General features: G+C 41.3%; 1 protein-coding gene across 1 annotated transcript in view; it reads left to right on the forward strand.

Annotated features, from left to right (window-relative positions):
- Positions 1-1,671: 1,671 nt before the first annotated feature.
- Positions 1,672-19,618, forward strand: part of mmp30 (matrix metallopeptidase 30) — a 29,818-nt gene continuing 11,871 nt past the window's right edge. The window contains 5 exon segments of the mRNA XM_059544705.1: positions 1,672-1,783; positions 1,874-2,115; positions 2,200-2,348; positions 2,508-2,636; positions 2,763-2,924. Coding sequence (XP_059400688.1) covers positions 1,685-1,783; positions 1,874-2,115; positions 2,200-2,348; positions 2,508-2,636; positions 2,763-2,924 — 781 coding nt within the window. The 5' untranslated portion in view covers positions 1,672-1,684.

Consider the following 19,618-nt stretch of genomic DNA (forward strand, 5'->3'; position numbering starts at 1 on the left):
TCTTGACTCATCCTTGTCCTTGCCTAACCCACATCCTCTATTTCCATCATCTGTAATCTGCTATTATATCCATGTCTTCACATGCTCCCATCATCAACCCTCTTTTTTTAATGTGTCTAAAAAAAAGGGTGAAACCTGTTCAAGTAACTTCTTGAGGCACATTTCTCCACTTTACTTCCTCACAAAGACATCATGCATTTTTTTGAAAGTCTCGGTCATTCGTTATAAATTATTACTCATTCCTCTGACAATGAAGAGAGACAACGATCGGCGTTACCTGCAGATCTTACATAACTCCTCAAGCACACCTTTGATTTATTTTGTTCTGAAATGAAGCAGATAGCAATTAACACTAACGGAAATCCTAACCCTAAAAAATTCTACATTTACCATTTTATAAGCGAATAAAGATAACATTTTTCTTTTTCTGGATGTGAGAGGAGGTCTAAGTGTTGCTAACTTCTTTGGATGTTTCAGCATTTCACTGAATAAAAATGTTTTAATGTAGTAACAGACTACTTTACCAGGTTACTTTTCCATTTGGGTTACTTTTCAATTTATAATCATTAATATATAACTTTTAGAGACAATACATTTTAACTTGAGGATAAAAGTGTGAAATTGCTACCGTGTATATGCTGCAACTGTGTATTATTTTAAACAAGGCATTATGTTTAGATTTAAGTTAAAATAATGTTAAAACAATGCTTTTATAAGCAAAAAGTATACATAAATAAAATATGTCAATAGAAAATTGTGTCATACAGTACTGACTTCTTGAAAAGCCAGTTTTTATGTTGTCTATTTAGCGCCCTTGTCTGCCTTGTCTAAATTTATTTTTAGGGCATTTCAAATGTTTTTCCCTCTGCAAATATTGATATGTAATTATTTACGATTAATGAATTAATGAGCAAATCATGTAATATCAATAAATCATTATGATACCATTCATCCAATTCCTGATAAGACCCATCACTAAACTTGTTTTTATGATTAATTTAACATATAAAGTTAATTTAAAATGGACAAAACAACGAAGAAACTTTTTTGGGGGAAAAGCGACTTTTTCCAGGCTATTTTCAAAGCCAGTAATTTCCATGATGAAAATAATAACTGAAGCTGAACTGCAAATGCAGAAGAAAAATAAAATGCAAAAATGTAATCAGTACTTTACAAGTTACCATAAAACTGTAAGAAGTACAATGTTTTTTCTTCAGAAATGTAATCAAGTAGGTACAAGAAGTCATTATAAATAGTAATTGAGTAAGGTACAAATCCCCCAAAATAATGCTTAAGCACAGTAATCAAGTCTCATTTGTACTAAGTATTTTATATCCCTAGTAATGCTTGTAATTTTATCACTGTATTTTAATAATGGAGCATAAAATTTAAAAACATAAACAATAGTTTGCTCTTGTTTGTGCTTATAAAACACAGAAAAAGCTAACAACAAATGTTTTGCCGTTAAATAAAGGTATGAGGAAGAGAAATTATATTAATATCTGGGCGAAGAAGGAAGAGGCTGTGTCAAGCTGAAAATCCTGTTATAATTGTCTTTCCTGTCAGTTTGATGGTTTAATTTCACCTGTTGCCCAACACCTCACAGTTTTAAGTGTATATAAGTCATTACCAGACCTTCGTCAGTCAGAAGTGAAGCACAAGAGCAGAAGAATCAACTCTCAACATGGGGATTCAGAGCCAGCTATGTTTTCTTGCAAGCCTGGTGCTGGTTATTCACGCCGCACCGACTTCAAAGCCCGCTGATGATTATGAGATTGCAAAGGTTTATATATATAAATATAATTTATATATAAATAATTAATATATAAATATATAATTAATACAATAATCCTTGTTTTTTTTTTATTTTTAGGGATATTTGATAAGCTTCTACAATCTGGTATATAGACCTCCTAGTCCCACAGGAAAGCAGCCAGATCCACTAACCAGTAAATTGGAAGAGATGCAGAAGTTTTTCAGGCTTAAGGTCACTGGAAAGCTGGACAAAGAAACACTGGAGGTGATGAAGAAGCCCCGCTGTGGAGTTCCAGATGTTGCTGCGTACTCCACATTTGGAGGCAAACCCAAATGGCAGACCAAACAGGTCACCTACAGGTGTGTGTCTGAGTAGTTTTCTTTGCATGAATGGAAAAAGAAAGAGTAAAAGGAGCAGATAAAGATAATGGTCCTTTTCCACAGAATCGTGAACTACACTCCTGACATGTCAACTGCTGAAGTGGATCAATCCATAAAGAAAGCGCTGCAGGTCTGGGCCGATGTCACTCCTCTGAGATTCACTCGTATTAACAAAGGCATAGCTGACATCATGATCTCCTTTGCTACAAGGGGTAAGATACATCTATCAGTGTATCTATATTTATATTTTAACAACCATGTGCTTTTCATTTTGTTGAATTCTTTTGAACTAAATTTAAACTATTTTTTTTTGGAGATTATTTTAATTCAATGTAAAACAGATAGATGTAAAACTAAACTCTTACCTACAGATCATGGCGATGGTCAGCCATTTGACGGACCACTAGGCACATTGGCTCATGCGTTTAAACCTTCTCCTGGAATCGGTGGAGATGCACATTTCGATGATGATGAGTCTTTCACATTCCGCTCATCTAAAGGTGAGTTTTTTTTTTTTTTGGCTGTAATACTTTTCAAAGTTTCAACTTTGACATCACATCAAAAATCTAAAGCGGCAATTCATCTTTTAAATTGCACCTAAACTTTTCTGCTTAATTTCTCCACAGGTCATGTCCTGTTCTTGGTGGCCGCCCATGAGTTTGGTCACTCTTTGGGTCTTTCTCATTCTGACGTTCCTGGCTCTCTGATGTTTCCCACATACAGCTTTACTGATCCGGATCGTTTCTCTCTGCCCAGTGATGACATCAGAGGGATTCAGTCACTCTATGGTATTATGTTCATCAAGAGGATAACTATAATATATAATTTCTGAGTCAAAAATATTGGGTTGTTGTTAACTATGTGGTAATCACATCAGGTCAACCTGATCGAGAACCAGCAATTACTCCTTGTCATCTGGTCTGGGATGCAGTGACGACTTTTAAGGGAGAAACAATGTTTTTTAAGGATAGGTAACACATAAAAACAGGCAGTCTTATGTATTTTTTTATACAGTATAAACATAAAATATTTAAATTGAATGTCTCTCTCTTCAGCTTTTTCTGGCGTATATCTCCGAGCAGAAGCACAGCTCAACTTCCCATCAAAAGTTTCTGGCCCAACGCTCCAGATAATATAGATGCTGCTTATGAGGATCCAGTGCAAGATAAACTTTTCCTATTCAAAGGTACCTCCTCAAACAATATGGGGATTCTGAAACCACAATCACCCTTACAATCTCTATCCATGCTCTGAAAAACTCTTATCCTGGCTTGTATTTATTTATAGGTAAACAAGTCTGGGCATTTAATTACAAAAATCTTGAGCCAGGCTATCCTAAGCCTCTCAGCAGTTTTGGTCTGCCAGCATCTGTGACAAAAGTTGATGCTGCCGTCCACAACAAGAACTCAGGAAAAACACTGCTCTTCTTTGACATATATTACTACAGGTGGGTCAAGTGCTGCATCATAAACAAAAATCCTTAACATTTGCTCTGAAAAGATATTAGAATTTAAAATGTCCCCGTTTTTGGTAGCTATGATGAGAGAGAAGAGAAGATGGACAGTGGGAATCCCAAACGAGTGGAAAATGGATTTCCAGGGTTTACTGGAGAGGTTACAGCAGCCCACATGTCCAACAGTAGGTGTTTGTTACTTTACTTTCTGCACATCTGCAACAATACAAATCAATTATTCTAACATTACTGTACAATTTCATGAAGTTCAATTACTTATTTTCTTCCAGATAACATTTATCTCTACAGCGGGGCAAATTTGTATGAGTTCAGCTCAAACAACAGAAATCTCCTTCGTTTGCTGAAGAGCGATTACTTCCTGCCCTGTCAGGTTCCCTGAAACATGGATGGAGATGGAGTGTAACACATTATTTTAAAACTACAGCACTTTAATAAAAGGAACATTTAATTAATTGTTCACTGTATCTCTGCGAACTGCTGTTTACAGTTGTCACTGGACTTCTAGTTTACTGCTGTTACCATTTTAAAAGAATGAATTGTTACAGGATCGTTTTAGTGTTATTGATTATTTTCAAATAAATTGAAGAACTTAATTCAAGAGTGTCAGAATGTTCATTTTGGCAGGGAAATACTCAGACCCCAAAGCCTTTCAGACTTAACTAACATTTAATCTAAAACCAACATAAATTATAAACTTCATAAAAACTGATAGATCAAATCAGCTATAAATCCAACAACACATTTTTTTTTAAATATCAGATCACAGCACATTTTGAGGTTGATATTTCTAAGAAAAATAAATATATATATAGCCATCAGTGCAAACACCACCTCAGTGGCATCAGGAAAATTGTGCCCAGCAGGCATATGCATTTACAGTAACCCTCTGGCAGTCTGGTTTTAAGGGATACAGAAATTAAAGGGTTAATCCAAACCATCAAGACTGAAACAAACATACACAAAACGATATATAAAACTTTAGTTACACTTTACAATAAGGTTTCAGTTATTAACATTAACTATATTAATTAACGTGAACAATAATTATATAGCATGTATTAATGCCAGTTAATATTCAAAACTTAAACATAAAAAAAAAAGTTTTATCTGTTAACATTAGTTTATGCACTGTGAACTATCATCAAAAAACATTTCAATTTCAATTTCAATTTCAATTTTATTTCTATAGCGCATTTACAACAGCCTCCCGGCTGACCAAAGTTTTTTACAGAAGAGCAAGAATATAACACATACATGAAAAATAGACCAGACTTTTTTTTTTTTTTTTTTTTAAATCAACAAACATTTATAAATTTGGTGAAAATATATTGTTCATTGTTAGTTCGTTAGTTAATACATTTATTAATATTTACAAATGAGACTTTATTATAAAGTGTTACATAAACCTTTATTGATTTACATTGCTTGTATTATTTTGGGGTACGTTGATATTCTGATGATTTTTTTTTCAAGCACATTTTATCAATTCCAAACAACATCAATCTTAATAACTACTATTAATTTTGTATTTAATCATTCATGAGTGACATATAATTGTCCATTACTAGTAGTACTATTGGTACTACTAAATCTCAGTGCTGCGTTTGACACTGTTGATCACAATATACTACTAGAGAGACTGGAAAACTGAGTCGGGCTTTCTGGGATGGTAGTCATATAGTTCAGGTCATACTTAGAAAAATGGGATGAAATATTTTTTTTCCAGTCAAAATAAAAATTCATGCCTTACAGGGCTAAAATATCAAGAGGGCTTTTCAATCAAAATTGATGAACCCACTCTAATTTTCTAACATTAAATTTCTAATTTTATCTTATTAATAGTAATAAATATCTAACACCTACCTAAAATGTTCACAAAACATATGATGTCATAAAACACTGAATTTTTTTTAATATTATTATTTTTAAATACTTTATTTATTGGAGTTCATGATAAAAATGAAAAAGTTCAATTACAATTACAAACACAAAAGTTACAATGTCCCTTGTTTATCCAGCTTATCACCTGTTGTTCCCCGTAGAAGGCTGAACTAAGAGAAAAGTATCACACATACATCACAAAAATGACAAAAAAGTAAGTAAATAAATAAATAAATAGTTAAATAGAAGTTTTTTAAATGTTGAAAACCAAGAAAAAATTTAATAACAATAACAGAATACATAATAATGCAAGGTAAAGCAAACAAACAAATAAGTAAATAAACAGATACATATATACAGATTCATAAAATAATTGATATTAAAGGTGGTAAGGGGGGATTAGAATCATTCTTTAAGCAGGTGTGATTCTTCAAAAGATCTCAGAAAGGGAGTCTAGGGCAGTTGCATATAAGGTTTTGTCACAGCCAGCAGCTGAATTGCCCTTGACAGCCACCAGAGGGCATTTCTCTGATATCACTGCTTCTTGCATTGAACTACAACTCCCATCATCCTTTGCCTGGCCTATCAAGTCTCATTGCCTCCAGCTGTGTGTGATTTACCCATTTAGCTCACCTGTATATATATTTGGCTAACTAAGCTTTGGATTGTGGTGGAATTGTACTATGCTTGCTGTTTTCGGCTTGTGTGATGTTTTTTGCGCTTTTGTTTCATGTGGGTTACTTCATTAAATGCCGCACTTGGATCTTTTGTAGAGTCTGTGAGTGTTTTGTGACAGGTTTAGACTAGTCTTACAAGTTAGTCATCTATTTAATTTTTTTTTTACATACAAGTTATATAAGTACAGTTACATAAGAGCATTCATTAGTTTAGTTGTATCCAAAAATAAGACTGATTACCTCTTGGCTAACCGAGGCTGTTTATGCAACTTCCGTTTTGAGCCTCAAATGGTAAATTTTGTCTTTTCAAGTAGAATTTAGGTCATAACCTCTTTAATCCTTCTACCATGGTTTGGAGGATCAACCCTTTTCTACTGTAATGGAACACCTTGCTAAAAGTGAAATAATGGCAATAACTCTATATATTTCTCTCTCTTCTCTATACCCAAGATGGCTATTGGCTAGGGATCAGGGTCAATAATAAAATCAAAGATATTTTATAGGATTCAAAGATCTCCCTCCAAAATTCCTCCAACCTGGGACAAGACCAAAACATATGAGCTGTTGTGGCAGGTGAGTGCGAGCACCCTTTGCATGCAAAACTAACAATGGGATAAATCTTAGCTAGTTTTGAGTTGAAATAAAGTCTGGAAAGTATCTTAAATAGGATGAGAGCATAGGGAGATTTTATAGATGCACAAAATTTACCTGGCTTAGAGCATCATTCCATTCTCTCTTCGTTAAGCCTATGCCCAAATCACACTGGCAGGCTGTCTGAATACTCTCTAAATTTTGTGCATCTGTAGAGGGTATAATTAAGAGATAGTCTACTGTAAGGCTAGCTGTGCATTAAATGATTTTAATGCACAACACGGAGGCAAAGATCCACCCGATGCGAAGAGGACTGCATGAAAATCTTTGGAAAGGTCCTGATTTGTATGAATCTGAAAAAGTAAGATCGAAGCAAATCAATGTTCAAGCTTTTCAAAAGTACAAAAGGTGTTATGTAAATGATAATTGTACATCCAGCCGGATGTTCTCGCAGAATAAACCCAGACAGGGTGATCAGGACCCTGATGGGGCCTTATTACATGCTTATAACCCGCTTATTACACGGCCCTTTGCCACATAAGTAAATAATTCGATGCAAAATATTGATTTGAGTTTAAATATTTGAACGCAAAGCCAAAGACAGCAGTTGCGAGCAAGCTGAAAATTCAAACTGAATGGACATTTAAGGGAAACCACGTATTACACAACAATTCACCACAAAAATAATTAAGGCAATAAAAGAATTAAGATGAAAATATTTTAAAAACTTACAAGTTTGTTAGTTCTCTTATAAAACAAAATGGCAGCAGCTTAACATACCTTGGAATAACATACCTATAACATACCCAGGGATAACATACCTTGGAATGTCGCGATTGAACAATCAGAATCAAATATTCCACAGAGTCATGTAATTATTAAAAATAAAGCAATAAGCCCCAAGAAGCCATGGTTTACTGTGAATTTATAAAAGCTAAGGGGCGTTGTTAGGCACGACGTGAAGTGGGGCTTATTGCTTTTATAAAACGGTTATTCCATATACATATAATGTTTTACAGAATAAAACAGAGCAAATAAAGTGTAAAGATATAAATAAAAAATGATTCTTCCACCAAACAATGTAGTTCCTCAGAAACAGTTGTTACAACAAAGTGGTTGCCGAGCAACACAAAGTAAACAAGGTGTAAGTTTGTAAATTACAACAGCTTTGAATGCGGCTCAACCAATCAGAGACCAGAACTATCCATTTTTATAGTCAAGTCCAGTCACCTTTATTTATATAGCGCTTTAAACAAAATACATTGCGTCAAAGCAACTGAACAACATTCATTAGGAAAACAGTGTGTCAATAATGCAAAATGATAGTTAAAGGCAGTTCATCATTGAATTCAGTGATGTCATCTCTGTTCAGTTAAATAGTGTCTGTGCATTTATTTGCAATCAAGTCAACGATATCGCTGTAGATGAAGTGACCCCAACTAAGCAAGCCAGAGGCGACAGCGGCAAGGAACCGAAACTCCATCGGTGACAGAATGGAGAAAAAAACCTTGGGAGAAACCAGGCTCAGTTGGGGGGCCAGTTCTCCTCTGACCAGACGAAACCAGTAGTTCAATTCCAGGCTGCAGCAAAGTCAGATTGTGCAGAAGAATCATCTGTTTCCAGTGGTCTTGTCCTGGTGGTCCTCTGAGACAAGATCTTTACAGGGGATCTGTATCTGGGGCTCTAGTTGTCCTGTCTTTCAGGGCAGTAGAGGTCCTTTCTAGGTGCTGATCCACCATCTGGTCTGGATACGTACTGGATCCGGGTGACTGCAGTGACCCTCTGATCTGGATACAGACTGGATCTGGTGGCTACGGTGACCTCAGAATAAGAGAGAAACAGACAAATATTAGCGTAGATGCCATATATAATAAATAATAAATCTTAAGACACCCTGATCCCTTTCTGTTAAAGGTGCCATAGAATGCATTGATACAATATTTTAAATTGTTCTCTTGTCCCCAGAGTGTGTATGTAAAGTTTTATCTCTTTTGTAATGATACATCTTCTGATGCAACGCTAGGGCACATCATCAGTGATGTTTCTGATCTCACTGGGTGTTTCAGGTCTTTCGAAACATCAGACACCCTCCTTCAGGCGACCCTGCTGAGGTTGATCAGGCCTCAGCTTGTGCCCTAGCAACATTTAACAACGGATCCGCTCTTTTAATCCAGGGCCACCTCAAAGCCTTCTCTGCAGCCTCTGTGCTATTGCTGATAGCCCTTCTGCTTCTCTCTCCTGTGATGCCGAGTGCAGTATAGGCCCCATAGAGGGACTTCCCCGCAAAGCCTCTGCACCCCACCTCCACAGGTAAGCACCTTGGCTTTCAGCCTTGGTTGTGGTAAGTCGTTGACAGGGCCATCATATTTCTCCCTCTTCCTTTCATAGGCTTCCTCCATTCGGTCTTCCCATGGCACAGTGAGCTCCAACATGACCAGGTTCTTTGTAGCCTCGGATACCAAGACAATGTCAGGTCTCAGAGTGGTTTTAAGATTATGCTGGAGAAATTTAAGCTGTCTGCCCAAGTCAACTATCAGCTGCCTATCCTTTGCAGTGTTCAGAATCCCTGCTGTTATCCTGGAAGATCTTTCTGGTCTCTCTCCAGCCCTGATGAAGCTAATGGTTTGCTTGGAGCGCTTTGACCTCCGACAGCTAATGATGCTAACCTGGATGCTCTCTGCAATTGTTTCCAGCACCTGGTCATGCCGCCAGCGATATCGGCCTTCTCCCAAAGCTCTTGGGTAGCAGCTCAAGATGTGCTCAAGGGTTCCCTTTCTCTGGCAAGGGGACATGCTGGAGTATCGACCAGACCCCAGGTGTGCAGGTTGGACGGGCTGGGGAGGACGTCATAGACTGCCTGAACTAGGAGCTTGAAGCAGTGTGGCTCTGCCTGCCAGAGGTCTGTCTACGTGATATTCCTCTCCACAGCTTGTTCCCATCTAGTCCAGGCACCCTGACATGTCATTCCCACTGCTTTGCTGGACCTCTCCTCCTCCACCGCTGCCCTTACCTCATTTTGAACCAGCTGTCTCCGCTTCTTTCCCCGAGCCTTGTCAAATCTGGGCCCTTGAAAGGTTCCTAGCCCAGCCCTTCCTCTGGCCACTGCTCCCACTAGAACACCATGGCGAAGCCGTGACTCTGCCTGGTCCACTGCCACCTCTGCCCTCCATTTTCTACCAGTCTTTAACTCTACCCCTGCCTCAGAGACTGTGGGGTCCCTAGATTCATGGAGCTGCCGCAATTCTCTTACGTGCAAGACCTTGAACTCCTCATCGATGGATTTTAGTGGTAGCTGTAGCTTGCAGGTGTTTCCATAAAGGGCAATGCTGCTTAAACTCCTCGGGAATCCCAGCCATCTCCTTAGTTAGCGGCTGACTCTCTTTTGTAATTCAGAGATGGTGGAAATCGGAAACTCGTACAGAAGCAGAGGCCACAGTATCTTTGGCAGAATCCCATGCTGGTACACCCATGCCTTAAATTTTCCAGGGAGCCCAGTTTTATTGACCTTCTTCAGCCACCCCTCCAGCTCCTCGCAGGTGTTTTTGACCTCGCAGGTGACCCAGCTGAGGTTGATCAGCTTATGCCCTAGCAGCATTTAACCAAGGATCTGCTCTTTTAATCCAGAGCCACCTCGAAGCCTTCTCTGCAGCCTCTGTGCTATTGCTGATAGCCCTTCTCCTTCTCTCTCCTGTGATAGTGAGTGCAGTATACTACAGAATTAGAGAGATGGCAGATAAAAAAGAGGGTTTACAATCAGGCAAGAGGCAGGACCCGCTTAAATATTGGGGCAGCTTTCCAGTGGTGGAGAGAAACTCAAGGATTGGGAAGGGCTCGAATCGGATGCCAAGGTTTCTTTGTTTCTTTTTGATAGGTGAGTAACGTTGATTTTGCATTGTTTCACACAACCTATCCATGTTGGCTTTTGTTTGAATATGCTTGTGTGTCATCTTTGCTTGTTTCCGCGATCGTCGTTGCCATGGTAGCGTATGTACGTGTGGGGTGAAGATTTCAAAATAGGGGTAAGGCACGGTGGCCGAGAGAGCTCAACGCGCTGCAACGTCACAAAACGCGTTTAAATAGAAAAAGCACCAGCAAATCAAGAAAAGTTCTTCATCAGTTTGACAGCACACATGCTGCAAATACTCACAACACAACGAAATACAAAAACTGTCGGGTCTCGGGGTTAATCACCTGTCTTTTTGGTGTGGGTGTGTGTGTGTGTTGGGATGGTTTGACAGCTCACCACGTCTGCCTGTTTGTGTTTTCCCCGCCTCCCTTGTTCCCCGTTGTTAACCATAATTGCTCGCCACCTGTTCTCTATGTCCTTCTAATTGTCCCCCTTTATTATTCCCTGTGTTTCTCTGTCTATTGTCAGACTGTTGTTATTCGTTCCAATAGCTCCGATCATCTAGCAGCTCTTTGTACTCACCCTGTTGTGTCTTGTCCTCAGGCTCCAGTGTGTTTGGCTTATTTCTCTGCTCTAGTTCTTACAAGCCCAGAGCTCCTAGTAGCTTCTGCTGTTCATCCTGTCACTACGAGTGAATCCTGTGAAACGTGACTCATCTGCTGTTCATCCTGTCACTACGAGTGAATCCTGTGAAACGTGACTCATCTGCTGTTCATCCTGTCACTACGAGTGAATCCTGTGAAACGTGACTCATCTGCTGTTCATCCTGTCACTGCGAGTGAAACCTGTGGAACGTGACTCTTTCTTCTCTGTCTCCGCTTTGTGAATAAAGCCTTGAGTTTACCCGCACCTGAATCCAGCCTGCTTTCTCCTGACAGAACAGTCTGACCATATTATGGATTCAGCGGGATCTGGTCCGCTTCGCGCGGCTCTCGCTCAACAGGGAGTGTTGATCGGGCAGCATGCCACTCAGCTCAACACCAACGCGCTGGATGTGGAGGTTCTCAGTGCCCGAGTCTCCGAACTCCTCACACGGGTGGACGATCTTCAGCAAGAGGCAACGAGCCGGGGTCCCGTTCCTCACACCGGTATGTCACACGAGTCCGAACCCCATGCCAACAATCCGCCGGTCTACGATGGCGATCCTAACGCCTGTCAAGCGTTTCTCAGCTCAAGCTCTCCTGCAACACGCACTCAGCTGCCGTTCCAACTCTCCTTCCAGAGTCATTCACACACTGGACTCGCCCTTGTGGACTCAGGGGCTGAGGGGAACTTCCTTGATGCTGCCTCTGCTCAACGTTGGAAGATCCCGCTTGTTCCTTTGACTAGCCCCGTTTCAGCATGGTCATTAGCTGGCCGTCCCCTTACCACCATCACCCACGTCACTCCCAAGATAGACCTCCATATTGCTGCCAGTCATCATGAGCGGATTGAACTGTTTATTATTGATTCCCCTAAGGCTCCTTTAGTTCTGGGACACCCATGGTTGCACAAGCACAATCCCCACATTGATTGGGTCTATAATTCTGTTTTAGCCTGGAGTCAGTCTTGTCACGTGTCATGTTTGGGTGCTGCTTTTTGTCCTGTCTCTGTGTCTTGTGTTCCTCAGGAGGATCCCTCTGACCTGACTGGTGTTCCGGCGTAGGGTTCAGTAGGGTCCGGGCCACCTCGCTACCTCCGCATCGCCCCTACGACTGTGCCATTGATCTCCTCCCGGGCTCTTCTCCGCCTAAGGGTCGTTTATATTCCCTTTCAGGTCCAGAGAGAGAGGCCATGGACAAGTACATACGTGAGTCACTTCAGGCTGGGCTCATCCGCCATTCCTCCTCTCCCGCTGGTGCAGGGTTTTTCTTTGTTCAGAAGAAGGACGGCTCCCTGCGCCCTTGTATTGATTACAGAGGTTTGAATGACATTACTATCAAGAACAGGTACCCCCTACCTTTAATGTCTTCTGCTTTTGAATTATTACAGGGAGCTCGGGTCTTCACCAAGTTAGACCTGCGCAACGCCTACCACTTGGTGCGCATTCGGGAGGGGGATGAGTGGAAGACGGCATTTAACACCCCTTCGGGACACTACGAGTACTTGGTTCTTCCGTTTGGTCTGACCAATGCTCCAGCCGTTTTCCAGGGACTCGTCAACAGCGTGTTGGGTGACATGATTAATCAATTTGTCTTTGTGTATTTGGATGATATTTTGATTTTTTCTTCTTCTCTCCAATTACACACCCAGCATGTCAGACGGGTTCTCCAGCGGTTACTAGAGAACCAGTTGTTTGTCAAGGCGGAGAAGTGCGAATTCCACGCTGAGTCTGTTACGTTCCTTGGCCATATTATTTCTACGGAGGGGATCAAGCCTGATCCCGCTAAGATTGAAGCTGTTGCCCAGTGGCCGGTCCCTGACTCCCGGAAGGCTCTGCAGCGTTTCCTGGGTTTTGCCAACTTCTACCGGCGTTACATCCGGAATTTTGGTCAGATCGCTGCACCGCTGACAGCCTTAACCTCCACTAAGGTGTCTTTCAGGTGGAACCGGGAAGCGCAGGTAGCCTTTGACATTTTAAAGTCCCGTTTTGTCTCTGCACCTATTCTGATGGTTCCAGATCCGGAGGCCCAGTTCATTGTCGAGGTTGATGCTTCTGACGTTGGGGTTGGCGCAGTTCTATCTCAGCGTTCCCTCCATGATGGGAAGGTTCATCCTTGTGCATTCTTCTCTCGTCGTCTCAGCCCTGCAGAACGTAACTATGACATCGGCAACAGAGAGCTGCTGGCGGTACGATTGGCCTTGGGTGAGTGGCGTCATTGGTTGGAGGGGTCAGCGCAGCCCTTCTTGGTCTGGACGGATCACAAGAACCTAGAATACATCTGTTCGGCCAAGAGGCTGAGCTCGCGTCAGGCCCGCTGGGCGCTCTTCTTTGCCAGATTCAATTTCACCCTCTCGTACCGGCCGGGATCAAAGAACACCAAGCCTGATGCCCTCTCTCGCCTGTTCGGTGCTCCGGGGGGGGAGTTTGCGGCCGAGGTCATCCTTCCTGAGGGGGTGGTGGTCGGGGCTCTTTCGTGGGGTATCGAGCAGCGAGTTGAGGAGGCCGGTCGAGGGGTGCAGGTGCCGGGAGAGTGTCCGGCAGGCAGGTTGCTGGTGCCGGCTGCGCTGCGCTCTGAGGTCCTTGAGTGGGGTCACTCATCCAGGTTAGTCTGCCATCCAGGTATTCGGAGAACGTTGTCTGCCATCCGACAGCGTTTTTGGTGGCCTACTATGGCCGCAGATGTTAGACAGTTTGTGTTGGCCTGCCCCACATGTGCCCAAAGTAAGCCTGTCAATCGCCCTCCTGATGGTCTACTGCATCCTCTCCCTATCCCTTCCCGTCCTTGGTCACACATTGCCCTTGATTTCGTCTCTGGGCTTCCTCCGTCGAAGGGAAACACTGTAATTCTCACGGTGGTGGATCGCTTTTCCAAAGCGGTTCATTTTATTCCCCTGCCCAAGCTACCCTCCGCCCGGGAGACCGCCCAACTGGTGGTGGATCACGTCTTCCGTCTCCACGGGTTACCGGTGGATGTGGTTTCTGATAGGGGTCCCCAGTTCGTCTCCCGGTTCTGGAGGGAATTTTGTAGACAGATTGGGGCCTCTGCTAGTCTGTCATCTGGTTTTCATCCTCAGACCAATGGGCAGTGTGAGCGGGCCAACCAGGATCTAGGAAGAATGCTCCGCTGTCTAGCATCCAACAATCCGAGTTCCTGGTGTCAGCAGCTCTCCTGGGCAGAATACGCCCATAACACCCTTCCTGCGGCCGCGTCAGGTATGTCCCCTTTTGAGTGTGCTGTTGGTTATAATCCACCTCTGTTCCCATCACAGGAACCCGACGCAGCGGTTCCATCCGCCCTGGCTTTCGTCCAGCGCTGCCGTCGCACCTGGGAGAGAGTCAGGAGGATTTTGGTCCAAGCCTCTGACAGAACCAAGGCTGCAGCTGATCGTCGCCGGTCCTCTCCTCCTACCTATGTGTGTGGTCAACGGGTTTGGCTCTCTACCAAGGATCTGCCTCTCCGGGCGCCTTCTCGTAAGCTGGCACCCAGATTCATTGGGCCTTTCCGCATCACCAAGGTGGTTAGTCCGGTGGCGATCAGGCTCAAGCTCCCTCCTACTCTTGGTCGGGTTCACCCGGTGTTTCATGTTTCCAGGGTCAAGCCTGTGTTCTCTTCCCCCCTTAATCCTGCTTGCAGTCGCCCCACCCCCCCACCCCCTCGTCTTGTGGATGGATCTCCTACCTATACGGTTAAGAGATTACTCGATGAGCGGCGCCGCGGCAGGGGGTTTCAGTATCTTGTGGACTGGGAGGGGTATGGTCCAGAGGAGAGGTGTTGGGTGCCGTCCCGGGACATTCTGGACCGCTCGTTGATTGAGGACTTCCGGCGGCATCGAGGTAGGCCCCTTCCTAGAGCGCCAGGTGACGCTCCTGGGAGGGGGGGTACTGTCGGGTCTCGGGGTTAATCACCTGTCTTTTTGGTGTGGGTGTGTGTGTGTGTTGGGATGGTTTGACAGCTCACCATGTCTGCCTGTTTGTGTTTTCCCCGCCTCCCTTGTTCCCCGTTGTTAACCATAATTGCTCGCCACCTGTTCTCTATGTCCTTCTAATTTTTTCCCCTTTATTATTCCCTGTGTTTCTCTGTCTATTGTCAGACTGTTGTTATTCGTTCCAATAGCTCCGATCATCTAGCAGCTCTTTGTACTCACCCTGTCGTGTCTTGTCCTCAGGCTCCAGTGTGTTTGGCTTATTTCTCTGCTCTAGTTCTTACAAGCCCAGAGCTCCTAGTAGCTTCTGCTGTTCATCCTGTCACTACGAGTGAATCCTGTGAAACGTGACTCATCTGCTGTTCATCCTGTCACTACGAGTGAATCCTGTGAAACGTGACTCATCTGCTGTTCATCCTGTCACTACGAGTGAATCCTGTGAAACGTGACTCATCTGCTGTTCATCCTGTCACTGCGAGTGAAACCTGTGGAACGTGACTCTTTCTTCTCTTTCTCCGCTTTGTGAATAAAGCCTTGAGTTTACCCGCACCTGAATCCAGCCTGCTTTCTCCTGACAAAAACAAGCTGCAACAAAATGCAAATTTTTATTTTGAGTATTGATTACCATTTTTATAACCACACTTGTACAAATACCATGGTTAAACTATGGTTAGAGTAGTAAATCAATGGTTAATTTGTGCATGATTACAGTAACCATTTTTTGTTTGCTTTTTTTATATAATAAATGCATTTATTAATTCATTCATTTCAATAGTAAAACCATAGGCTATGTTTAGTTTTTGTAAGGTAAGTTGTAAAAGTAAGTTAGGCAGCTTACATAACTGTTCACAGTTACAGTAATTGTGTATTTAGTCAGCTTATTTAGCCTAATAATATCCACACACAAAAAAAGCTAAGGAATCGTATGACCAGGATTGTTAAAATAAACAAAGATATTTTCAGAGCAAACATTGATAAATTATGTCCCAGCCATATTTGTCACTTTACGGTTCCCTTAAATATTTCTGATGTGGTCTGTGTTTTTGCAGCACATTTCTTTATTTGTTTGTATTGTGAGTTTTTGCAGCAAGTGTTGTCAAACTGATGAAGATGTTTTCTTAATTTGCAGGTATTTTTGTAATTTGCAGCACGTTTAGCTCTCTCGGCCACCGTAGCAGGTCCTGTTGGGGTATGGGTGTGTTTGTTTTGTTGCTAAAGAATCGGGTCAGGGCAGAAGCAGGCTGAAGCACAATAATAATCTAACCATTACTTTGTCCCAACCTTCTCACTACAAGCTGTTCTGTTGTCAATAAACACACGACGATGGTGCTGCCACTGACGTTTACGTTCTCTTTGTGTGTATGTGCTATGACTCCTGACCCCGGGGTCGTACAAGGACATGGTAGCTGCCTCAATTGTGCCTGTAGAGGTAACCATAGTGATCATATACAGGTGCATCTCAAAAAATGTTAATGTCATGGAAAAGTTCTTTATTTTTTGTAATTTAATTCAAAAAAGCAAACTTTCTTATATACTAGATTCATTGCACACAGACTGAAATACGTCAAGAGTTTTTTGTTTTAATTCTGATGGTGACTTACAGCTTAGAAAAATTAAAAGTAGGAAACTTTTACAGAAAAATTTAAATCCAAAGTAGGCTTAATTATGCACTCAAACTTGGTTGGGGCTTCAGTGTGGTGTGGCATGAAGGCAATCAGCCTGTGGCACTGCTTAAGTGTTATTGAAGCCCAGGTTGCTTTGATAGCGCCCTTCAGCTCCTCTGTATTGTTTGTCAGATGTTACTTCTCTTCCTCTTCACATTACCCCATAGATTCTCTGTGAGGTTCAGGTCAGGTGAGCTGGCTGGCCAATCAAGCACAGTAGTATCATGGTCAACACTTTGGTCCTGCTGGAAGAGGAAATCAGCATCTTCATAAAGCTTGTCAGCAGATGGAAGATGGAAGTGCTCCCAAAACTCTCCTGGTAAATGGCTGCATTAACTTTGAACTTGATAAAACTCAATGGAGCAACACCAGCAGACATCACGGCTCCCCAAATCACCTCTGACTTCAAAAACTTCACACTGGACTTTTGATTCTGTGCCTCTCCAGTCTTCCTCCAGACTCCAGACATTGATTTCCAAATGAAATGCTAAATTTACTTTCATCTGAAAAGAGGACTGTGGACCACTGAGCAGCAGTCCAGATATTTTTCTCCTTACCCCAGGTGAAATGCTTCTGATGTTTTTTTTCTGGTTCAGGAGTGGCTTGTTTCTAGGAATGTGACAGCTGTAGCCCTTTTCCTGAAGACGTCTGAGTGAGGTGACTCTTGATGCGCTGACTCCAGCTTCAGTCCACTCCTTGTGACACTCTTCAAAGTTCTTGAATCGGCTTTTCCTGATAATCTTCTCAAGGCGGTGGTCATCCCTGTTGCTTGTGCACCTTTTCCTACCACACCTTTTCCTTTTAATCAACTGTCTATGAATATATTTTGATACAGCACTCTGTGAACAGCCAGTCCTTTCAGCAATGACCTTCTGGGGCTTAACCTCCTTGTGGAGGGTGTTGATGATTGTCTTCTGGACAACTGTCAAACTGTAGTCTTTCCCATAATTGTGGTTGCATGTTCTAAACTAGCCCAGGAGGTACCCTGTATTTATACTCAGAATTAATCAAACTATTCAAGCTCAAAATAGAATATTCAAATTTTTTGAGATACTGAATTTTTGATTTTCTTAAGCTGTAAGTCGTAACCATCAGAATTAAAACAAAAAAATATTGAAATATTTCAGTTTGTGTGCAATGAATCTAGAATATAAGAAAGTTTGCTTTTTTGAATTAAGTTACAAGACCTTTTCTATGATATTCAAACTTTTTGAGATGCAATTGTGCTGTTGTCTATGACTGAGCTGGTGATTTTTCTGGACTGAAAAAATTTGACTGCTGGGCAGGTTGGTCCCCCCAGTTAAAAAATCCCATCTGTGCCGCTGCTTTCTTCAGTTGCTTATAAACATCTAAATGGCTAAAGTCTAATTTCACTGTAATCAGCACAAACTTGGCTATAATAATATGTGAGCAGCATGTATGTACGTGATTGTTTTTTTGAGAAAACAATGTTTATGCGTAGTTAGTGAAAAACTAAAAATGTTAAATCACTTGAATAAGGCCATAAAACACATACAGAACATCGGTTCCAGGGACATTTGAGAACTGGATCTTGTAGCCTAGAATTTTTCTTTCTAAATTATGTGAAAATCATCTTGTTTACTCACTCACAGAAAACAATATATTTATTTAAATTTTCTAAGACACTTTTTGTTTGTAAATGTCATATGCGAGTATGCATCAACTATCATGAATATCATTGTGATTTACACCCGAGAAGACAAAGACCCGCATAATGAGCTGCATAATGAGCCTTTCAGTCAGCTGTGTGACTGAGAGGGACGAGTTACATGAAAGAATGTGAGGACAAAATAAATGTATATAATTTTATGTTTATGTATAATTTTAATGTAAGTTTATTTAAATATTTCCTTCATGCCTAAAAAGGAAACTCCTGTGTATGGGAAACAACATCAAAAACAATGAAATCAGCAACTGTTTTTCAAGGGCGATGTCAGTCGTTTCATTAATTAAATTAAAACATTAATTAACATGTTTTGTTTACCTATTTCACCCAAATCCAGAATCTGCTCTTTGCTGTCCTCCTGACTCATGTGAATCTCTGCCTAACCCGCATTCTCTAATTCCATCATCCGTAATTTGCTCCATTGTTGACGTCTTCACATGCTCCCACCATCAACCCTCATTTATTTGTATTTTTTTTATGTGCGTAAAGTGTTAAAGTGAAACACTGAAAACCTGTCCAAGTAACTTCTGGAGGCATGTTTCTGCAGTTCTGCACACAGTAGAAGTTCTACTTGTTAATGACTGACATACATTTCTGTCAGTTCATCACATAAAACTATCATATGGCTTTAGAAACACTGAAATATAGTGCACAAGTCATATGCATCACTTTCATGATTGATTTAAAGTGCTTATGCATTATTTTTGAGGCTTGAAAGTCTCAGTCATGGAGTATTCATTATAAGTTATTACTCATTCAGAGTAAATAAAGATTGACAACAGTTGGCATTACCTACAAATATTTCATAACGCCCTAAGCACACCTCATACTCTGGGGCTTTCCCTTGATTTATTTTGTGTTCTAAAATGAAGTAAATTACCAAACTCTATGGAATTCATAACCTTAAAAATGCAACATTTACCATTTTATAACTGAATAAACCAGTTATACCATTTTGAGAGGAAGTGTTTTAAGCGCTGATAATTTCTTCAGCATTTCATAAAATAAAATAAATACTTTTGCTGTAGTACAGCTTGTAGTACAATTACATTACTATTTAGAGTAATTAATATAATATTTTATTAGACAACATGC

This window comes from Carassius carassius, chromosome 49 (assembly GCF_963082965.1).
Source record: "Carassius carassius chromosome 49, fCarCar2.1, whole genome shotgun sequence".
Taxonomy (NCBI): domain Eukaryota; kingdom Metazoa; phylum Chordata; class Actinopteri; order Cypriniformes; family Cyprinidae; genus Carassius; species Carassius carassius.